Source organism: Lytechinus variegatus, chromosome 8 (assembly GCF_018143015.1).
Source record: "Lytechinus variegatus isolate NC3 chromosome 8, Lvar_3.0, whole genome shotgun sequence".
NCBI lineage: Eukaryota > Metazoa > Echinodermata > Echinoidea > Temnopleuroida > Toxopneustidae > Lytechinus > Lytechinus variegatus.
The window spans coordinates 9,685,244-9,700,413 of NC_054747.1; the positions used below are offsets into that span (position 1 = coordinate 9,685,244).

The following is a 15,170-nucleotide window of genomic DNA, read 5'->3' on the forward strand; positions in this document are numbered from 1 at the left end:
CATTGGTACGTTGCCCATGAGTGAACGTGTCAAATTCAAAATCCTTTTACTGGTATATCACTCAGTCCATGGCTATGCTCCACAGTACAACAGTGGGGAGCGTTTCATGAAAGGATTTTATACGACAAATCGTGTTTTATCGACAACTACCGTAACAGTATACCTCTCAGCCAGGGGCGGATCCAGGATTCCCCCCCCCCCTCCAAAAAAAGGGGGCGCATTTTGGGCAGGGAAAATTTGACAAGTAAAGAAAAAAATGGAAAAGAAAAGGTTTTTAACCCCCCCCCCAAAAAAAAAGGGATATTTCGTACCGAAAAAATTTGCCCCCCCCAAAATAGTCTTCACTTTCAAAAGAGGGGGCTTCTCAAGGGGGGCACAGGCCAGTTGTGCCCCCCCCCTTAGGCAAGATGCAATTAAAAAAAATAATGAGGGAAATCTTAAAATTTGTGTACAAAACATAGTGATTACCTTCTTTCTAATGATAAAAATACGCCCTCTTGGAAGGGGAAAAAATAATCATGAAATGTAAAAAGAGGATGATAAAACAAATCAAGACATTACACAGCAGTTTTTTTTAATCTTGCATATAACATATCACCTTTAATTGTTCAGCTACACAATATTCATTAAATATATGTATTTACATTTCATTGTGGCACACATTCTGTCTATACACAATTTGAAAAAATGACAACTTCAATAAAACTATACAACTATAAAGTATTACATGTACATAAACCATATATAGTACAGGCAGTGTAATATGAATTGACATAATTTCTTTGCAAAAAATGTACATGCACACTGAACAATTATGAAATTTGTATTAAAAATTTCTACATTCAAGAAAAAAAAACGCAGCTATGTTTGCAGCTTTAGAGATAGTGCAAAGTGACCTCCAGGGGCCCGTAACACAAAGCTTTCAATGATCGTAGAACGTTTTTTCTACGACTGATTCCATTGACTACAATGTACAATCAATCGTAAAAATCAAGCTTATGATTAATCGCTAACCTTAGTGTTACGGGACCCACATGTACTATTGAAAAAAAATAAAGGCATGTTCAATACCTGAGTATTGCGGGGGAGATGGAAACATCTAGTGCAAAACTTTTTAATTTGTACTTTTTTTTTAAATGCACATGCATCCTATTCCATGCTCTTATGCAGTGGACCTCCAAATAATATTAAATAACAAATCTGTCCCTTCAGAGAATTCTAAAAGGAATAAGTACTCATCCTTGCAAAGATATGCATAACTTACAAAAATTTTATTTGGTGGCAACATTAAATGAATTGTTTAACCCTAAAAAGATTGGGGGGGGGGGGCCTTTTAGGCCCCCCTGTACATAAATCGCGATAACTTTTTTGCGCATGAAGCGTTCGCGCCGCCATTTCATGACTTTTTTCTCTCGAGTTTTGCGCAACTTTTGATACCAAATTTGTATACCCCCATGCCGCGGTTACGGAGTTACGTAACATTTTCGTATCACATGTCACGTAAGAAATTGAAATTTGTATTCGTTTGTGTGTAAAGTGTATGGTATTTGAATGAATGTTATACACATTGTTTTCTAACTACATTTTTATTTGTTTCTTTCTATATTATGTCACTTGTGAATTCAAGTAGCAGTTCTAGGATATGAAAATAATGAAAAACATTGCATAAAAAAATAAAGAAATACATAAGAAATGCAAAATAAAGAAATACATAAGAAATTAAAATCAAAGAAAAACATAAGAAAAGTAGTGCAAAATACCAGAATCGCTTGCACAACTATATTTTTGGGTGCAGGAAACACTGAATAGACAAGTAATGTCACACTTTAGTTGATTATGCTATAATTGATATTGAATAAGTTATATATTACACAAACCCAAAATATATCTAGAATACTCAAGAATTTGCAAACAGGAATTTATGGACCGCAATAGGTACCAAAATATGAAAAATTCAATTTTTTGTTAAAAATTTGCATATTCGCATAATTAATTATGAATATAATTTGCATAAATTATGTGATATCTCCTATGCTTTGTTTTCACCAGCTAGTGTACATGTAACACATCACTTGTGTATCTTCCAAGATTGCTTTGTCTCATTGCAAGAGAGTGTAATGCAATGAAACATGCCAATTATTGTATTTCTCTACATAACGCATGCGGAGTACTTATTTGCATATTTAGTAATTACTAATTTGCATAAGCATATCTAATAATTCAAGCATGAAACAACACAATTCCATGATAAACAACCTCTTCTTACAGCTGAAAACCTTGAAACGGGAATTTATGGACCGCAATAGGTACCAAAGTATGAAAAATTCAATTTTTTGATAAAAATTTGCACATTCGCATAATTAATTATGCATATATTAAAAAATACAATGAATATCAGTATTTTGACTATGTTTTCTTTTAGAGGACATGACAAAGGATGTGTGTGCCAAATTTGGTTGCGATCGGACGACCAACGGCCGAGATCTTAGGGGGGGCCCAAAAGGCCCCCCAGTTTTTCTAGCCTCCAAAATAGTCTTTTTAGGGTTAAACCCACATTGATACTTTGAAATGGATACTTTGAAAACTTTTTCATTTAAACTTTTGAAAATGCACGTGTCTTATTACAATGTCTTATACAGTAGCCCTCAAAATAATAATAAACCTGTACATGTAGTTGTAAAAAATGTTAAAGAAAATATGCCATCATATAAGGGTTGCAAGTTATCATTATCCCAGTAAGACCTCAAAATAATGATAAATAATAAATCTGTACCTTTCAATAATTGTAAAATGAATAAGTCGTCACATAAATGCTGCAAATCATCATCTTTTTTATATCATCATCTTAGTAAACATAATTATGCAGAACTTACAAAAAGCTTTTTGAAACATCCATGGATTAACCTAGTTCTTTCTTTTTATGACTAGAACCTGGAGATAGATGTCAGAGAAATTCTTGAGAAATGAGATCCTCAATGGAAGTACATAATATTCAAGGTGTAAAGATCATTAACTTATCAAGGTGATTCATAATTAGCAATAGAGATCAAACCGGGGGATTTTTCACAAATAGTTAAAATGATATCACAAAAACGTCAAAATTATTATGTTTCTAATACATTTTTTAAAAAGTTTTAGAGAACATAAAAAAACATTTTTCAAAAACGTATTATGCAACATTATAAAAATGTCAGAAACTCATTATTTCGTTTTCTTAATGTTTTTTTTTCATGTCATTTTAACATCATGATTGGACATTGCCTTCATTTAATATGTAATTCTGATGTATAAACTTAAATTGTGAGCGTTTTAGGCTATGCGGGAAAAGCGCGTTATAAATGTTGAGTATTATTATTATCATTATTTTGATAACATTAAAAAAAAATGTCTTTTATTTTTTTCTTGTCTGGCCATCAAAACATATGCTTGATATAATAATAACGTTAATGTTTCATTAATGTTATGGACATATTCTTAAGAAATGTTTTTTGAAAGCATTTCCAAGAACTTTAACAATATTTAATGTCAATATGTCGTTCTGACACGATTCCTTTGAATTTTTTTTTTTGCATGTCAAATTTTCTTTGGGGAATATGTGCCACCCTTTTCGCCCCTCCTGACGTCAATACATATGTCCTCATGCCCCCAACGAGTAGCGTACCTAGGATTTTCCGCCAAAATAAATGACAAGCAAACAAAAAAAAAGTTTTCAAGCACGTCAGGAGGGGGGGGGGGGCAGGGATACGTCCTTTGCATGGGTTGTGACTCGTCGGGGGGGGGGGCAGACTGCTAGTGCCCCCAACAGACAAAAAGGTGTCTTTATTCAGTTTTAGCTTTGCTACCGATAAACATTCGCTTGCATCCCTTAAAAGCAAGTTTACATGAATACATCACAAAAACAATTGAAGTGATGAAGACGAGAAGGAAGACGGCGACGACATCGAGAAGGTAATATTGATACCAGGTTAGGTCATGAATCGGTGATCGCATGTAGCCGCCCCCGTGCTTGAGGACGTGTTCAATCCAGTGGACTGCCGTTTCAAGAGGTGTCATCGGTCGGTCATGGAATATCGCCGACAGGTTTGTAACCGTTTCTTTGTATCTGAAATTGTTCAAATGATTGAAGTTTACAATTAGTTAGTTATTATATTTGGTTAATTGACCAATTTTGCTAATATCTAGAAAAAAAACCCCTCAAACTAGACATGCCAGCAAACCAGAATTGGAACCATGATTATGAAATTTCATTTCCCCCTTAAAGAATTTACATGAAATTATTTTGTGATAAGAATGAATGAACTTATGTTTTATTTTTGGTGTTTAAAGGCTTAATCTGAAAATTTGAAATATCTGAAGATTTTTGCAACCGATAACGTGTAGGTCGGTAAACTGCCGGATCCAGGGTGGCACAGCCGGCACGTCCCCCCCCCCTTGAGAAGCAAAATTAAAATTTTAAATGTGAAAATCCTGGCTCCGCCCTTGCGTCGGCACTACCTGTTGCATGGGGGCTTAGGAGTGGCTGGAATTGTTTGAGAATACCCCTCGAAAGTTTTGAACATGACAAAAAGCTTCGGGACGGCCAAAAGAAAATGACAAAAACATTTCGAATGCACTCAGAATGCAGTCAGAATAGTTAGAATGCGCCTAAAATGTCCAAGAATGTAGCAGGAATTATCAATCTGACTCCATTGTGGTTCATTTTGACTATTCACCTGGTCAATTTACTTCAACTCTAGTTTGGTGAATTCATAAGTTCCTACAAAAATTTCCAAGATTTTTTGAATATTTTTTTCGTTCCAGCTTCTGCTTGATTCCTGCTGATTCCAAATAGTCCTTTCATTCAGGCCAATTCTGCTTGATTCGGAATAAGTGTGATGGGGGTATTAACAAGCATGACAAGGCTCATCAATTCACAATCTTGCATGTCCAGAAAGGTAGCAACAGACAATTCATTCGAGTTTGTTAATGGTAGATGCAAATGATAAAAACAACAGGTCATGTTTGTCTAATTCCAACAACATTGCATTCTAGTTTTCATTCCTTTGTTTTTATGAAGTTTACCATGAGCTCACGTTGATTCACTGTACATTGTTAATGAAAAAAAAGTAACGAGTGATGTTGGCTTTCGAGAAGTGTGATACACTTGTGGTTTGCGCTTCATTTATACTTTCTTTAAAGTTGGTGCACTAACCCCCCATCAAAAAAAACTTCATTTCGGGTGATCTTTGCCCTTCTGCAAATGCTCGCGTTTGTGACTGGATGATAGATCAGGGGCCCGTTGCAGAAAGAGTTGCAATCAATCGCAACTCTGAAAATCATACGCAACTTGATTTTCAACCAATCAACAGCGCGCATTTGGGACTTGCGATTGATTTTTTGGCTTGCGTTTAAACGCAACTCTTTCTGCAACGGCCCCCAGGGATGGTAAATGTGGGCTAACATGCTACGGCCAATGCAGAATACAGCGGAGCTGAAAACTTGAAATGGGCTGGCATGTACCACTGTTACGTAACAAGGCGCGTATTCAAAGACGCTGAAGCGAGACCAATGAAATTTTCATAGAAATTGAAAAGCATTGAAATAAGCTTTCTACTCTGTTACATTTGATTGAGGATCGATACTACCAAATCTTGTAGTTAATTCCGCCTTATGTCAGACATTTTTTTTGGGGGGGGGGGCTTGTAAAGTGAGGCATCGGAAGCATGTAATAAAACTCATTGATGGTAAAAAAAAGATCGCACTTCAAACTCTCCAAAAGAAAACTAGGAAAATGAGTGATGTCTCAAAAGATGAAAATGTAACTTGCACTAGGGATATATTAAAGAAGGCTTCAACTCAATAGCACGCAAGGTCTACTCGAAATAATAATAAAATAATCGTGAAACTGCGAAAAGGGCACATGATGAAGCCTATACAATGGCCCTTGAAAACAAAATTAAAGACAAAACTGAAAAAGTTTGAAAGTCTTTAGGTTGATAAGAAATACGCAGCAGCTTGGCGTCTCCTAGAAGATATAACAAATTTGGTCCAGTTACTATGACAAAAGGTGACACTTCTGAAAAAAAAAGAAGAGGTTATTGACTAAAGCATTGCAGAGACCTTCTCGGCTCATCAGTTCAGGCCAGTGATACAGAAGATTCTCTTTTCAACTACAACGTTTGTGATCTCCTCTAAATCAAAACAGGGCAATTTTCTAAGCCAGACATTCCTTTTGCTCTGAAAAGGGTCAAAGTGTCAAAGTCATTTGGCCCAGATAACATTCCTGCTATGATATTGAAGAGTCATTTTTTAAAGAAATTCTGTAATGCTGCTCTAATTGGTAATAAACCCAAAGCTTTCTCTTTGTCATCCATTATACTTATTCCAAAGATGGGGATTTTCATCACCATCAAACTAAAGAGGTAAAACATTGTCACCTATTGCAGCTAAGATGCATGATTCAATGCTTATTATTCGTTTGTTGAACCAATATTAAGGAGCAACCAAAATCGTTTTAGAAAGGGAAGACCCACATCAAAATTTACTTTTATTCAAATAGCCACCCCTAGAAGAATTGCGACCTCATGCTCGTAGACACATATCTGATATTATCCAAGGATTATATTTACCAATTATAAACATGATTTATACAGAAATGAATAAATGAGAGCAAGTTGAACAAAAACCAGCAAAAAAAGTCTGGTGATCAATATTTTCTAATTTTCTGCCATTTGGCGCATGAATGAAATGTATTTTTAATCGCATTTGAAAGATACGACATCAGATGATCTATTAACATCCAAATATAAACATCAAGATTTGAAACAAAATTTTGATAGACTTTTCAAAACTTTCTCATTTTTTATACGCACTGTATAGATACCGGGGCCGTTTCATAAAGCTGTTCGTATTAAGAGCGACTCTAAGAACGACTGGTGAACCTTTCTTACGCGCTAAACCATCGCCAATAATGGTGCATACCATTTACCGAAAGAAAGGATCACCAGTCGTTCTTAAAGTCGCTCTTATCTTACGAACAGCTTTATGAAACACCCATCTGGTTGTGGTAAATTAACATCGGTGTTTTTGCCTTTTGGAAATTGTCGGGAAACACAAGGTAGGTTTCGCCTCGATTATACTTACTTCTTATCATGGATAACGGCATTGAGGGCGTCGACGATCTTCTCCGATGTTATGGTCACTATATCGAGTGAGAGGCCCATGCCTCTAGTCGTCACCCTAGCTGCGATGTCGGACTGGTCAGCGAACAAGGGTATGACGACGACAGGAACGGCATGATAAAGCGCTTCGTAGAGACCGTTGTTTCCTCCTTGGTACATGAGGACACGTGTTTTATTGTGACCTGCGGTAACAATATGAAAAGGGCTATAGGCCTAATTGGAAAATTTGATATGATGCAATCATAACACAATTATAATGTTACCAAGTAAGAAACGAAGTAATTTTCCACTTTTTCTAGGTCCCCCAGCCTAAAACACTAATATGAAGTTAAACTAATTTCTACGTACTGGTAGTCAATGTTGAACTAAAGAAAAGTGGGTTTCTTTCTTAATACATGCCATCGACGAAAGACAGTTTTGGTCATTTCACCGACATTTTAGAAGCTGGCATAGAAACCGCAAGGCACGCGAACAGTCTTACCAAGCAGGTCATTCTGAGGAAGCCATTCCATGGTCTTTATGTTGGGTATCTTGTCAACTAGAGGTGGCGCTGTTCCACGGAACTGCCAGAGGACCTTCTGCGGAAGTCTGGCGAAGGCATTTGCAAATTTGACAACGAACTCTTCTTCCATGCGCATCACGTAGGTCCCGAGAGAGAAAATGATGATTCCGTCATCCCCTGAACTCTGGACGAATTCTTCCAGGTCCTAAGAGTAAAATAGATCATCAGAGCGGCTTGTGTGAGGGATCGTGACAAAGAAAGAAAAGGGAGATATTTACACAGGGGCGTTGCCCACGGGGGAGAGGGTAGCCGTCAAAATGTATTGCTGTACACATGCGTGACCAAATTATGTCCAAACACGCCCTAAACGAGTTTTTCTCTATGTGCAAAATAACCCCCTAAATAAGTTTTCGTGGGCTTAATTTACACATTTTGGCCCCTTAACAAGTTGTCGCCAGGATATGACCCCAGGGAAAAAGCTTGGGGAAAAACATACACTAAACACGTTAGACCCTGCGATTGACCATTGACCAGTCTTTCAAAACTACCCTTTTTTTAAATCGGTGTTTTTGATACCCTCAACGAGTGCACGCGCAGCCCGCGTCCCAAGCTGAAAAAACACCCCTTAACGCATTTTTTTTTGGTCACGCGTGTGTAAAGCAATAGATTTGACCCCCCCTCCCCGGGGTGAAATAAGATATATTCTGAATATCGAAATCTACCACAAATTAAATTTTCATATAACAAAGTCGACAGATTTTTTCTTTGCTAGCAACTTTTTATAAAAGTATATGATACTTTTCTATGCATCTCATCTGCTTCGTCAGAATTTGAATATATATAATCAATCATTTAAGTTAAGCTGAGAATACATTAAAGAAGTAAAGTGATCATTGATAATGTGGTAATTTTATTACAAAGAGGGCGTTACGGTTACTCCGAGTTAATATGGAAGGAGTGACTTTAGTTACCCCTCCTCTAACACCGACTAAGATACTCCTTGAGTTTTCTCAGAAGTATATCGTGGGATGCAGTTGGCTTATAGAGGGGGAGGAGGTTGGGGATCGACCTTACCGTCAAATGTCATCTTGCAGTCATGGCAACGCGCGCCTTTACTGAGATGCGTGATTTTCCTCCATATTCGTTTCCGGACTAACGAGTGAGCCTTCGATTAACGAACCCTTTTTCGTTTTCGGATTAACGGACATCGAGGTATAGGTAATTTACGTGTTTCGGAGTTACGAACCTTCGGAATTACGAAAGTGTGACCGCCCTTCCTATAATCAGCACGATCAGTGTTTTGGTTAATCATATTCATATACTTTTGTCAATCACCAATATGAAGAATAAAAATGAGATGGGCTGGGTCGAATGAATATATTTTGCCATCCCGTTTTATTATTAGGTTCGTGGCCCCCACCCTGTTAGTTTTATGGACATAGGCGTAATGCAGGGGCCGGTCCAGGATTTTCCAAGAAAGGGAGGGGGAACATTTTCCCGAGGAAATATTTGAAAAGCCAAAAAAGGGTTTTTAATAACAAAGGATAAGGGTATTTCGTCCACAAAAAAATGACAGGCAAAAGAAGGGGGGTTCAATTTCAAAAGGGGGCAAACTTCTGTTTCATTGGCAGTTTTTTATTGAAATTTTTAGTTGTGCCTCTCGGGGGGGGGGGGGGGGTGGCAAGGACCGGCCTTGCCCTCTCCCCTCTGGATCAGCCAGTGGCCTAATGTAGGCTTCCCCAGTTGGTCCATGCTGGCCTATCAAACCTGTGTATTGCTAGACTCAAAGTCTATATACACTCCTCAAAGAAAATTCCATCTCAAACAATGACTTTAGATCATATGATCTTAATTATTAAACAGATGCGGAAAAGACACAAAAAAATGTTCTCTTCAACCTCTCCATACGAAAAATCATAAGGGTTGTCACGTACCCCACCCCCCTACCCAGGGTCTCACCTGTGCAAAATGGCGCTGCTCTGCTTATAGAATACTAACCTGAGTTAGATTGCCTGCTGGTCTCGTACTAATGCCACCAATTGGTATCAGGTTCGGCATCACTGGAACCGGAAACTCGAAGGCGAAATCAACATTGGCAAGGAGCAGTTGCGACCTTTGATAGAGGTCACGGGGACGAAGCCCCGGGCAGATTCCATTGGCATCCTGGATGGCTGAAAAGACATCGGTCATTCCTTTCATCCATTCATTGATTAAAACCATTATACAGTTGATAGCCCTTTGGATCAAGGTCATCTGATTTGTGAAACCAAGGCTCATCTCTGGCATGTAGGCAGCATTTGCAGGGTTCCCATTGTATCTAGCAAGGTGTGACCACGAGGTAGCCATGATCGACACATGTCTTTTGGCAGCATACTCAGCTACAAGCAACGTGCACGGAAAATAAGGATCAACCAATGCAACGTCAAACTGAGCTTGACGAAGTCTTTGCAGAAGTTCCTTGTCGTTGAACAAAGCCTCACAATCACCAATATACTCGTTGATAGCTTCAGTCAACCTATACCAGCTCTCTTGACGCCAAGTTCCTTTGAAGACCCCTTTTGTAATAAGTTCATGCCTCCTCCACACTTCTTCAACCGGCACACTGTGCTTGAAGATCTCAAATTGCAAGTCTTTGTACTGTTCTTCCTTTGACCTATTCTCATAGGCATTGCTAATTATGACAGTGACGTTGTGGCCACGCCGCTTTAGCTCGTTTCCAATATGAGCTGCACACATAAAATGACTTCCTGCGCCATATGAAGTGTATATCAGAATATTACTCCCTCTCCCTTGTGCGATTTGTAAAAACCAAAGCAAAACGCCGAGTATTGTTCTGAAAGAACCCATCGTCAAGTACCAAACTTTACCTAACTGCGTGAATCATTTTGATGCAGAACGTAGGCGCGAAATTTCTTCATGACTAGGCAACTGTAATGAATAGAATTATAGAAAAGGCTCATTGAAGAGAGTGGGGTGTGGGCATGGCGTTTCAACTTGAGTGAGCTTCTGTTGTCAGCTTATTAAAGAGCTTCACATTAGCACTTTGCGATAGGTTTTCCAGGTCAAATGCCCACTGATTGGAACCAATCGTCCTTATAGGGAGTTCGAATCTTTGTATAGGCATACATGAGCCAATATCCGCATAAGAATAGCCTTCTGTTTAGTTTTCACCCAAAGCACATATTATTGGTTACAAACTGCCCAGAATTGGATGTAAGTTTTAAGCAATTGTTTTATGGAGAAGCTGCACATTTCCAAATTCATGCGGTACCCGTACCATAGAAACTTGTTTTGGAACCTGACATTCACTTGGACTAGCTGCAATGAGTTACTTAGAACACTGAACAATAATTGCTATAATTGCATCATTTTCATTAAATCATGTGGTATATATATATCTATTCGGATCCATTATGATGTGGAAGTAACGAATATTACTTTTATTACAGAATATTTGTTATTTTTCTCTTATCCAATCGATGCAAATGGTTCTATGTAATCTCAAACTTGTATATTTCCGTGGGTTAATGGCAGCGCATATTGGCGTTTACATTAAAAGTCGTTGGGTTTGCGTATGTGATATAAAAAAATCCCTCATATACACAAAACGTTCACTTTCGCTCATCATATTCGTCACATTCTTATAAATTTTTATACGTCGAAAGGATATCAAGATATCATGATAAATATGGGCTTGAAGGTGATAAGTTGAGAGCTCGCTTCGTTACTGATATTATGGCTAGCATTTCCCTCATCTTGACGTCGAAGACATTTCTGACGAAGAAGCTGATTCTATTTCAATTGATAACAATACGAGCTCCAAGAACTCGGAATGTCTAACAATTAACCAGCAATGCAGAAAGTGCACTGAAATGGTTGATAAACTTCTATACAACTGCATTGCAATCACTTTCTGAATCTGTAGCTGCTATTGTGTGCACAAAGATTCCCTTGATCCGCATTTATCAGATGATTGTCCAACTCTCCCACAGCCTTGTGACAACACCACTAGCCCAAAGAAGTCTGTCTATTCAAGATAAAATCAAAGCTTATAGGGATAAGCACAATAGGCTTCACGCATGTTGAATCTGCAATCTCTTCCGTCTAATAATACCGATTCAATGACAAAGGATCACGCTTCACGTAAGTCGTAATGATGTCTCCGAGACATCTTGGGCCAAGAGAGCCATAATAGCCGATGTCTTGATTATAGATTCATGTGGATCCCCGGGGGGGGGGGGGCACTTACATTGACGATTGGTTACCATGCGCGACCAAAAAAACACGTAAAAAGGATGTCTTTTTCACGATAGGACACGTTATGTACGTAACGTGATAAGGGTGTCAAAAACATAAAAATAATGAAAAAAGGGTATCTATTTCGCTGGGAAAATTACGTGTTTAGGGTCGAATTTGCGGGGATAATAAAACAAAATTTAAATGTTTTATAAAGGATGCCCTTTTTGCCTCAACAATTCGTGTTTAGAGTCCGATTTGCGCGAGGAGTAGAAGGTGGGGTCGTACTAAAACAAATAAGGTAAAGCCGACGACCGAAGGACCCGTAACAATAAACATTCCTGTACTTGTTTAGGGGTTAATTTCAGGGAATATTTGCCAAGAGTATCGTTTTGTTCTCAATACTTGTTAAGGGTAGGGTTTCACACGCCAATACTTGTTAAGGGTGCATTTTCAGAATATGGAAATTACGTGTTTAGGGTGCTTTTCGAGACCCCATGGTCGCGCATGGTATCCACTCGTGAATGGAAGTGGCCCCCCGGGATGTGGATCGAATTACCAAACTCCAAAAAAAAGAGCAGCCCGTTTGATCCTTAGATGTCACATAATTATATACCCCATCTAAAAAAATGTTTTAAAATTTAAATCGGACGGCTTTCAAGTACAGAATCATTTTTTTTCGATATATATAGTTGTTTATACTGTGTTCATGGACTCGCACCAGAATACTTCTCAAATTATTTTCAGGATCTAAACAAAACCCATTCGAAAATGCGAGGCAGTCCGTCAGACACGATCTTGTTATTCTAAGTTGTCGTTCTGATTATTGCAAACATTGCTTAGTCTTTAATACGCATGTCTAAAACTCTGAAATATCTTGCAGGTCATCATACGGGAATCGTCATCTTTAAATTCGTTTATATAATATGTATAAAAAAAACATCTCAGGTCGATTGACAATTAAGGTTTACGCAGGCTTTTACAACTTTTAAAAATTTATGTATTTGAATGTAATACCATTGAAATAATCTCTAAGTTTGCCATGTTTATTATAGATATATTTGCAATTCATCTTTTATTGCATTTCTTTGCATATTTTATGCTATTTCGAATGTTTTTATCTGTAAATATTTTCTGTTATTGCATTCCTGTGTATTGGGGCCCCATATGGGAGATCAACTGATGTTGAATGGGCTACCTCGTTCCTTATTGAATTAACAATACACAATAAAAAAAACATTGAAGCACTGTTCTACTTACGAACAGGCCAAGGTAAATTCTTTCATTACTCACTAATTGAAATAATGTTGGCAATATATTTGTTAATCATATCAACGATAAATTATAAACCTATATATAATTATGTAAAACAAGACAAATGATATGTTATTAGATAATATAGCTCATTTCATCGACAAGAGTCCGTTCAAGGTCAAAGGGCTCTCTCTCTCTCTTGTTGCTGTAGCATGTCATCTTAACCTTTGTCATGTTTAACTCCGCCATTTTTGCCCCTGCCATTTTTACCTCTGCCATTTTTACCTGGTACCGATAGTATGACTTCCCCAACATTCACGCCAGTGAAATCTAAGGATGTTTTGATTGGTTTATGATCAGTTATAACCATATTTAAAAATCATTTGTATCAAACGATTCATAGATGGATGTACGAATACTCTCGTGATGCAACGTAGCCCTTTGTCATATGGCCAAAATCTTGTAAGATTAGAATGAGCGCGCGGTGCCGAGCGGTGCCAAAGCGCGAGAAATTATGCATTTCAGGAACTGGGCAAATTTTAAGGACAAGTCCAACCCAACAAAAACTTGATTTGAATGAAAAGAGAAAAATTCAACAAGCACAACACTGAAAATTTCATCAAAATCGGATGTAAAATAAGAAAGTTATGACATTTTAAAGTTTCGCTTCATTTCACAAAACAGTTCTATGCACATCTCGGTCAGTATGCAAATGAGGGAACTGATGACATTACTCACTCACTATTTCTTTTGTATTTTATTATATGAAATATGAAATATATTTTGATTTTCTCGTCATTGTCATGTGTAATGAAGTTTCATTCCTCGGCCTGAACATGTGAAATTTCATTATTTTAAAATTTTGTGCTTCAGGCAAGGAGGTCCTAATCATCAAATTCGTAAAAATTGAAATATTGTATAATTCAAACAATAAAAAAAGAAAGAAATAGTGAATGAGTGACATCATCGACTCTCTCATTTGGATGTAACTGGCTCGTTAATATAACTATTTTGTTAAAAATAAGCGAAACTTTGAAATGTCATAACTTTATCTTATTTTACATCCGATTTTGATGAGATTTGCAGCATTGTGCTTGTCTGATTTTTCTCTATGGATTCAAATCAACATTTTTCTGAGGTGCACTTGACCTTTAAGCACTTAATTTGATTCCATTTAAAGATGAATCCACACATTAACAGTGTAGTATTTCAGGATTAAAAAATATTGTTTATGTGGCTTGAAAAGTGAAGGGGGGGGGGGTGATCGTACACCCCCCCCCCTCCGAAAAGATTGCTCCGCTGCAAATTCCTCACAAAAATGGAATGACCAACTTCTACCCTATTCTAAACCTAATGCGAAACCCAATCGCAGCATAGACCCAGACCGTACCCACGTATTGCACGACAAATCAAAGATCAGTCGGAAGCTTATAAGCTACTTAACACAGAAATGCAAGCTTTGTGCCTTTTCACTACTAACCAGCTTAGTATTTTACTTAAGAATATTATCGGGCGAAAATAAGAGTAAAGCGTCGAGCTCTAATGGCCGCCCGCGAAAAGTTATGTCCCCTCCAGAGTAAGAGCTGTCGTTGGTGCTAGAATGCTTCTGAAAGGGAAGAAAATGAGTATCCAAGAAGACTTGACACAAGTTCGCCAAATCCTCCATCAGAGGTTGAAATCGATAGAAACTTCCAAGATCCTATTTATTGGAGCACTGATGACAGAGTATTTGTGTCACTGCAAGGGGCGGAAATCTCTCCCAAAAGGTAGGGGGGACAAGGGGCTGGAAAATTTGACGAGCAAAAAAAAAAGATATCACCCCAAACTTAAGCCCATTAAGACGAAAATAAATTTGACAAGCAAAAAAAAAACAAGGAAAAGTAAAAGGTAATCACCCCAAATTTAAGCTCATTTCGACTAGAATAGATTTGACAAGCCAAAAAAGAAAAAGAAAAGGTTATCATTCCAAATTTAAGCTCATTTCGACGAAAATAAATTTGACAAGCAAAGAAAAAGTT

The 15,170-nt window shown here is 37.6% G+C and overlaps 1 protein-coding gene across 1 annotated transcript; it reads right to left on the bottom strand.

Annotated features, from left to right (window-relative positions):
• Positions 1–2,476: 2,476 nt before the first annotated feature.
• Positions 2,477–10,613, bottom strand: LOC121419947 (UDP-glucuronosyltransferase 2C1-like). The gene is made up of 4 exons (XM_041614438.1): positions 9,661–10,613; positions 7,642–7,867; positions 7,123–7,342; positions 2,477–4,102 (listed from the first exon to the last, which is right to left on the bottom strand). Exons 1-4 carry the CDS (start codon positions 10,507–10,509, stop codon positions 3,820–3,822), a joined length of 1,578 nt encoding a protein of 525 aa, XP_041470372.1. The 5' UTR covers positions 10,510–10,613; the 3' UTR covers positions 2,477–3,819.
• Between the last annotated feature and the right edge of the window lie 4,557 nt (positions 10,614–15,170).

Excerpts from the sequence above, each read along its gene's own strand:
- LOC121419947 (XM_041614438.1), bottom strand. The coding sequence starts at position 10,509 with ATGGGTTCTTTCAGAACAATACTCGGCGTTTTGCTTTGGTTTTTACAA. Across the intron at positions 7,868-9,660 it reads CAGCAGGCAATCTAACTCAG|GACCTGGAAGAATTCGTCCA; the intron begins GTTAGTATTCTA and ends TTTTACTCTTAG. Across the intron at positions 7,343-7,641 it reads TCCTCAGAATGACCTGCTTG|GTCACAATAAAACACGTGTC; the intron begins GTAAGACTGTTC and ends TTGTTACCGCAG.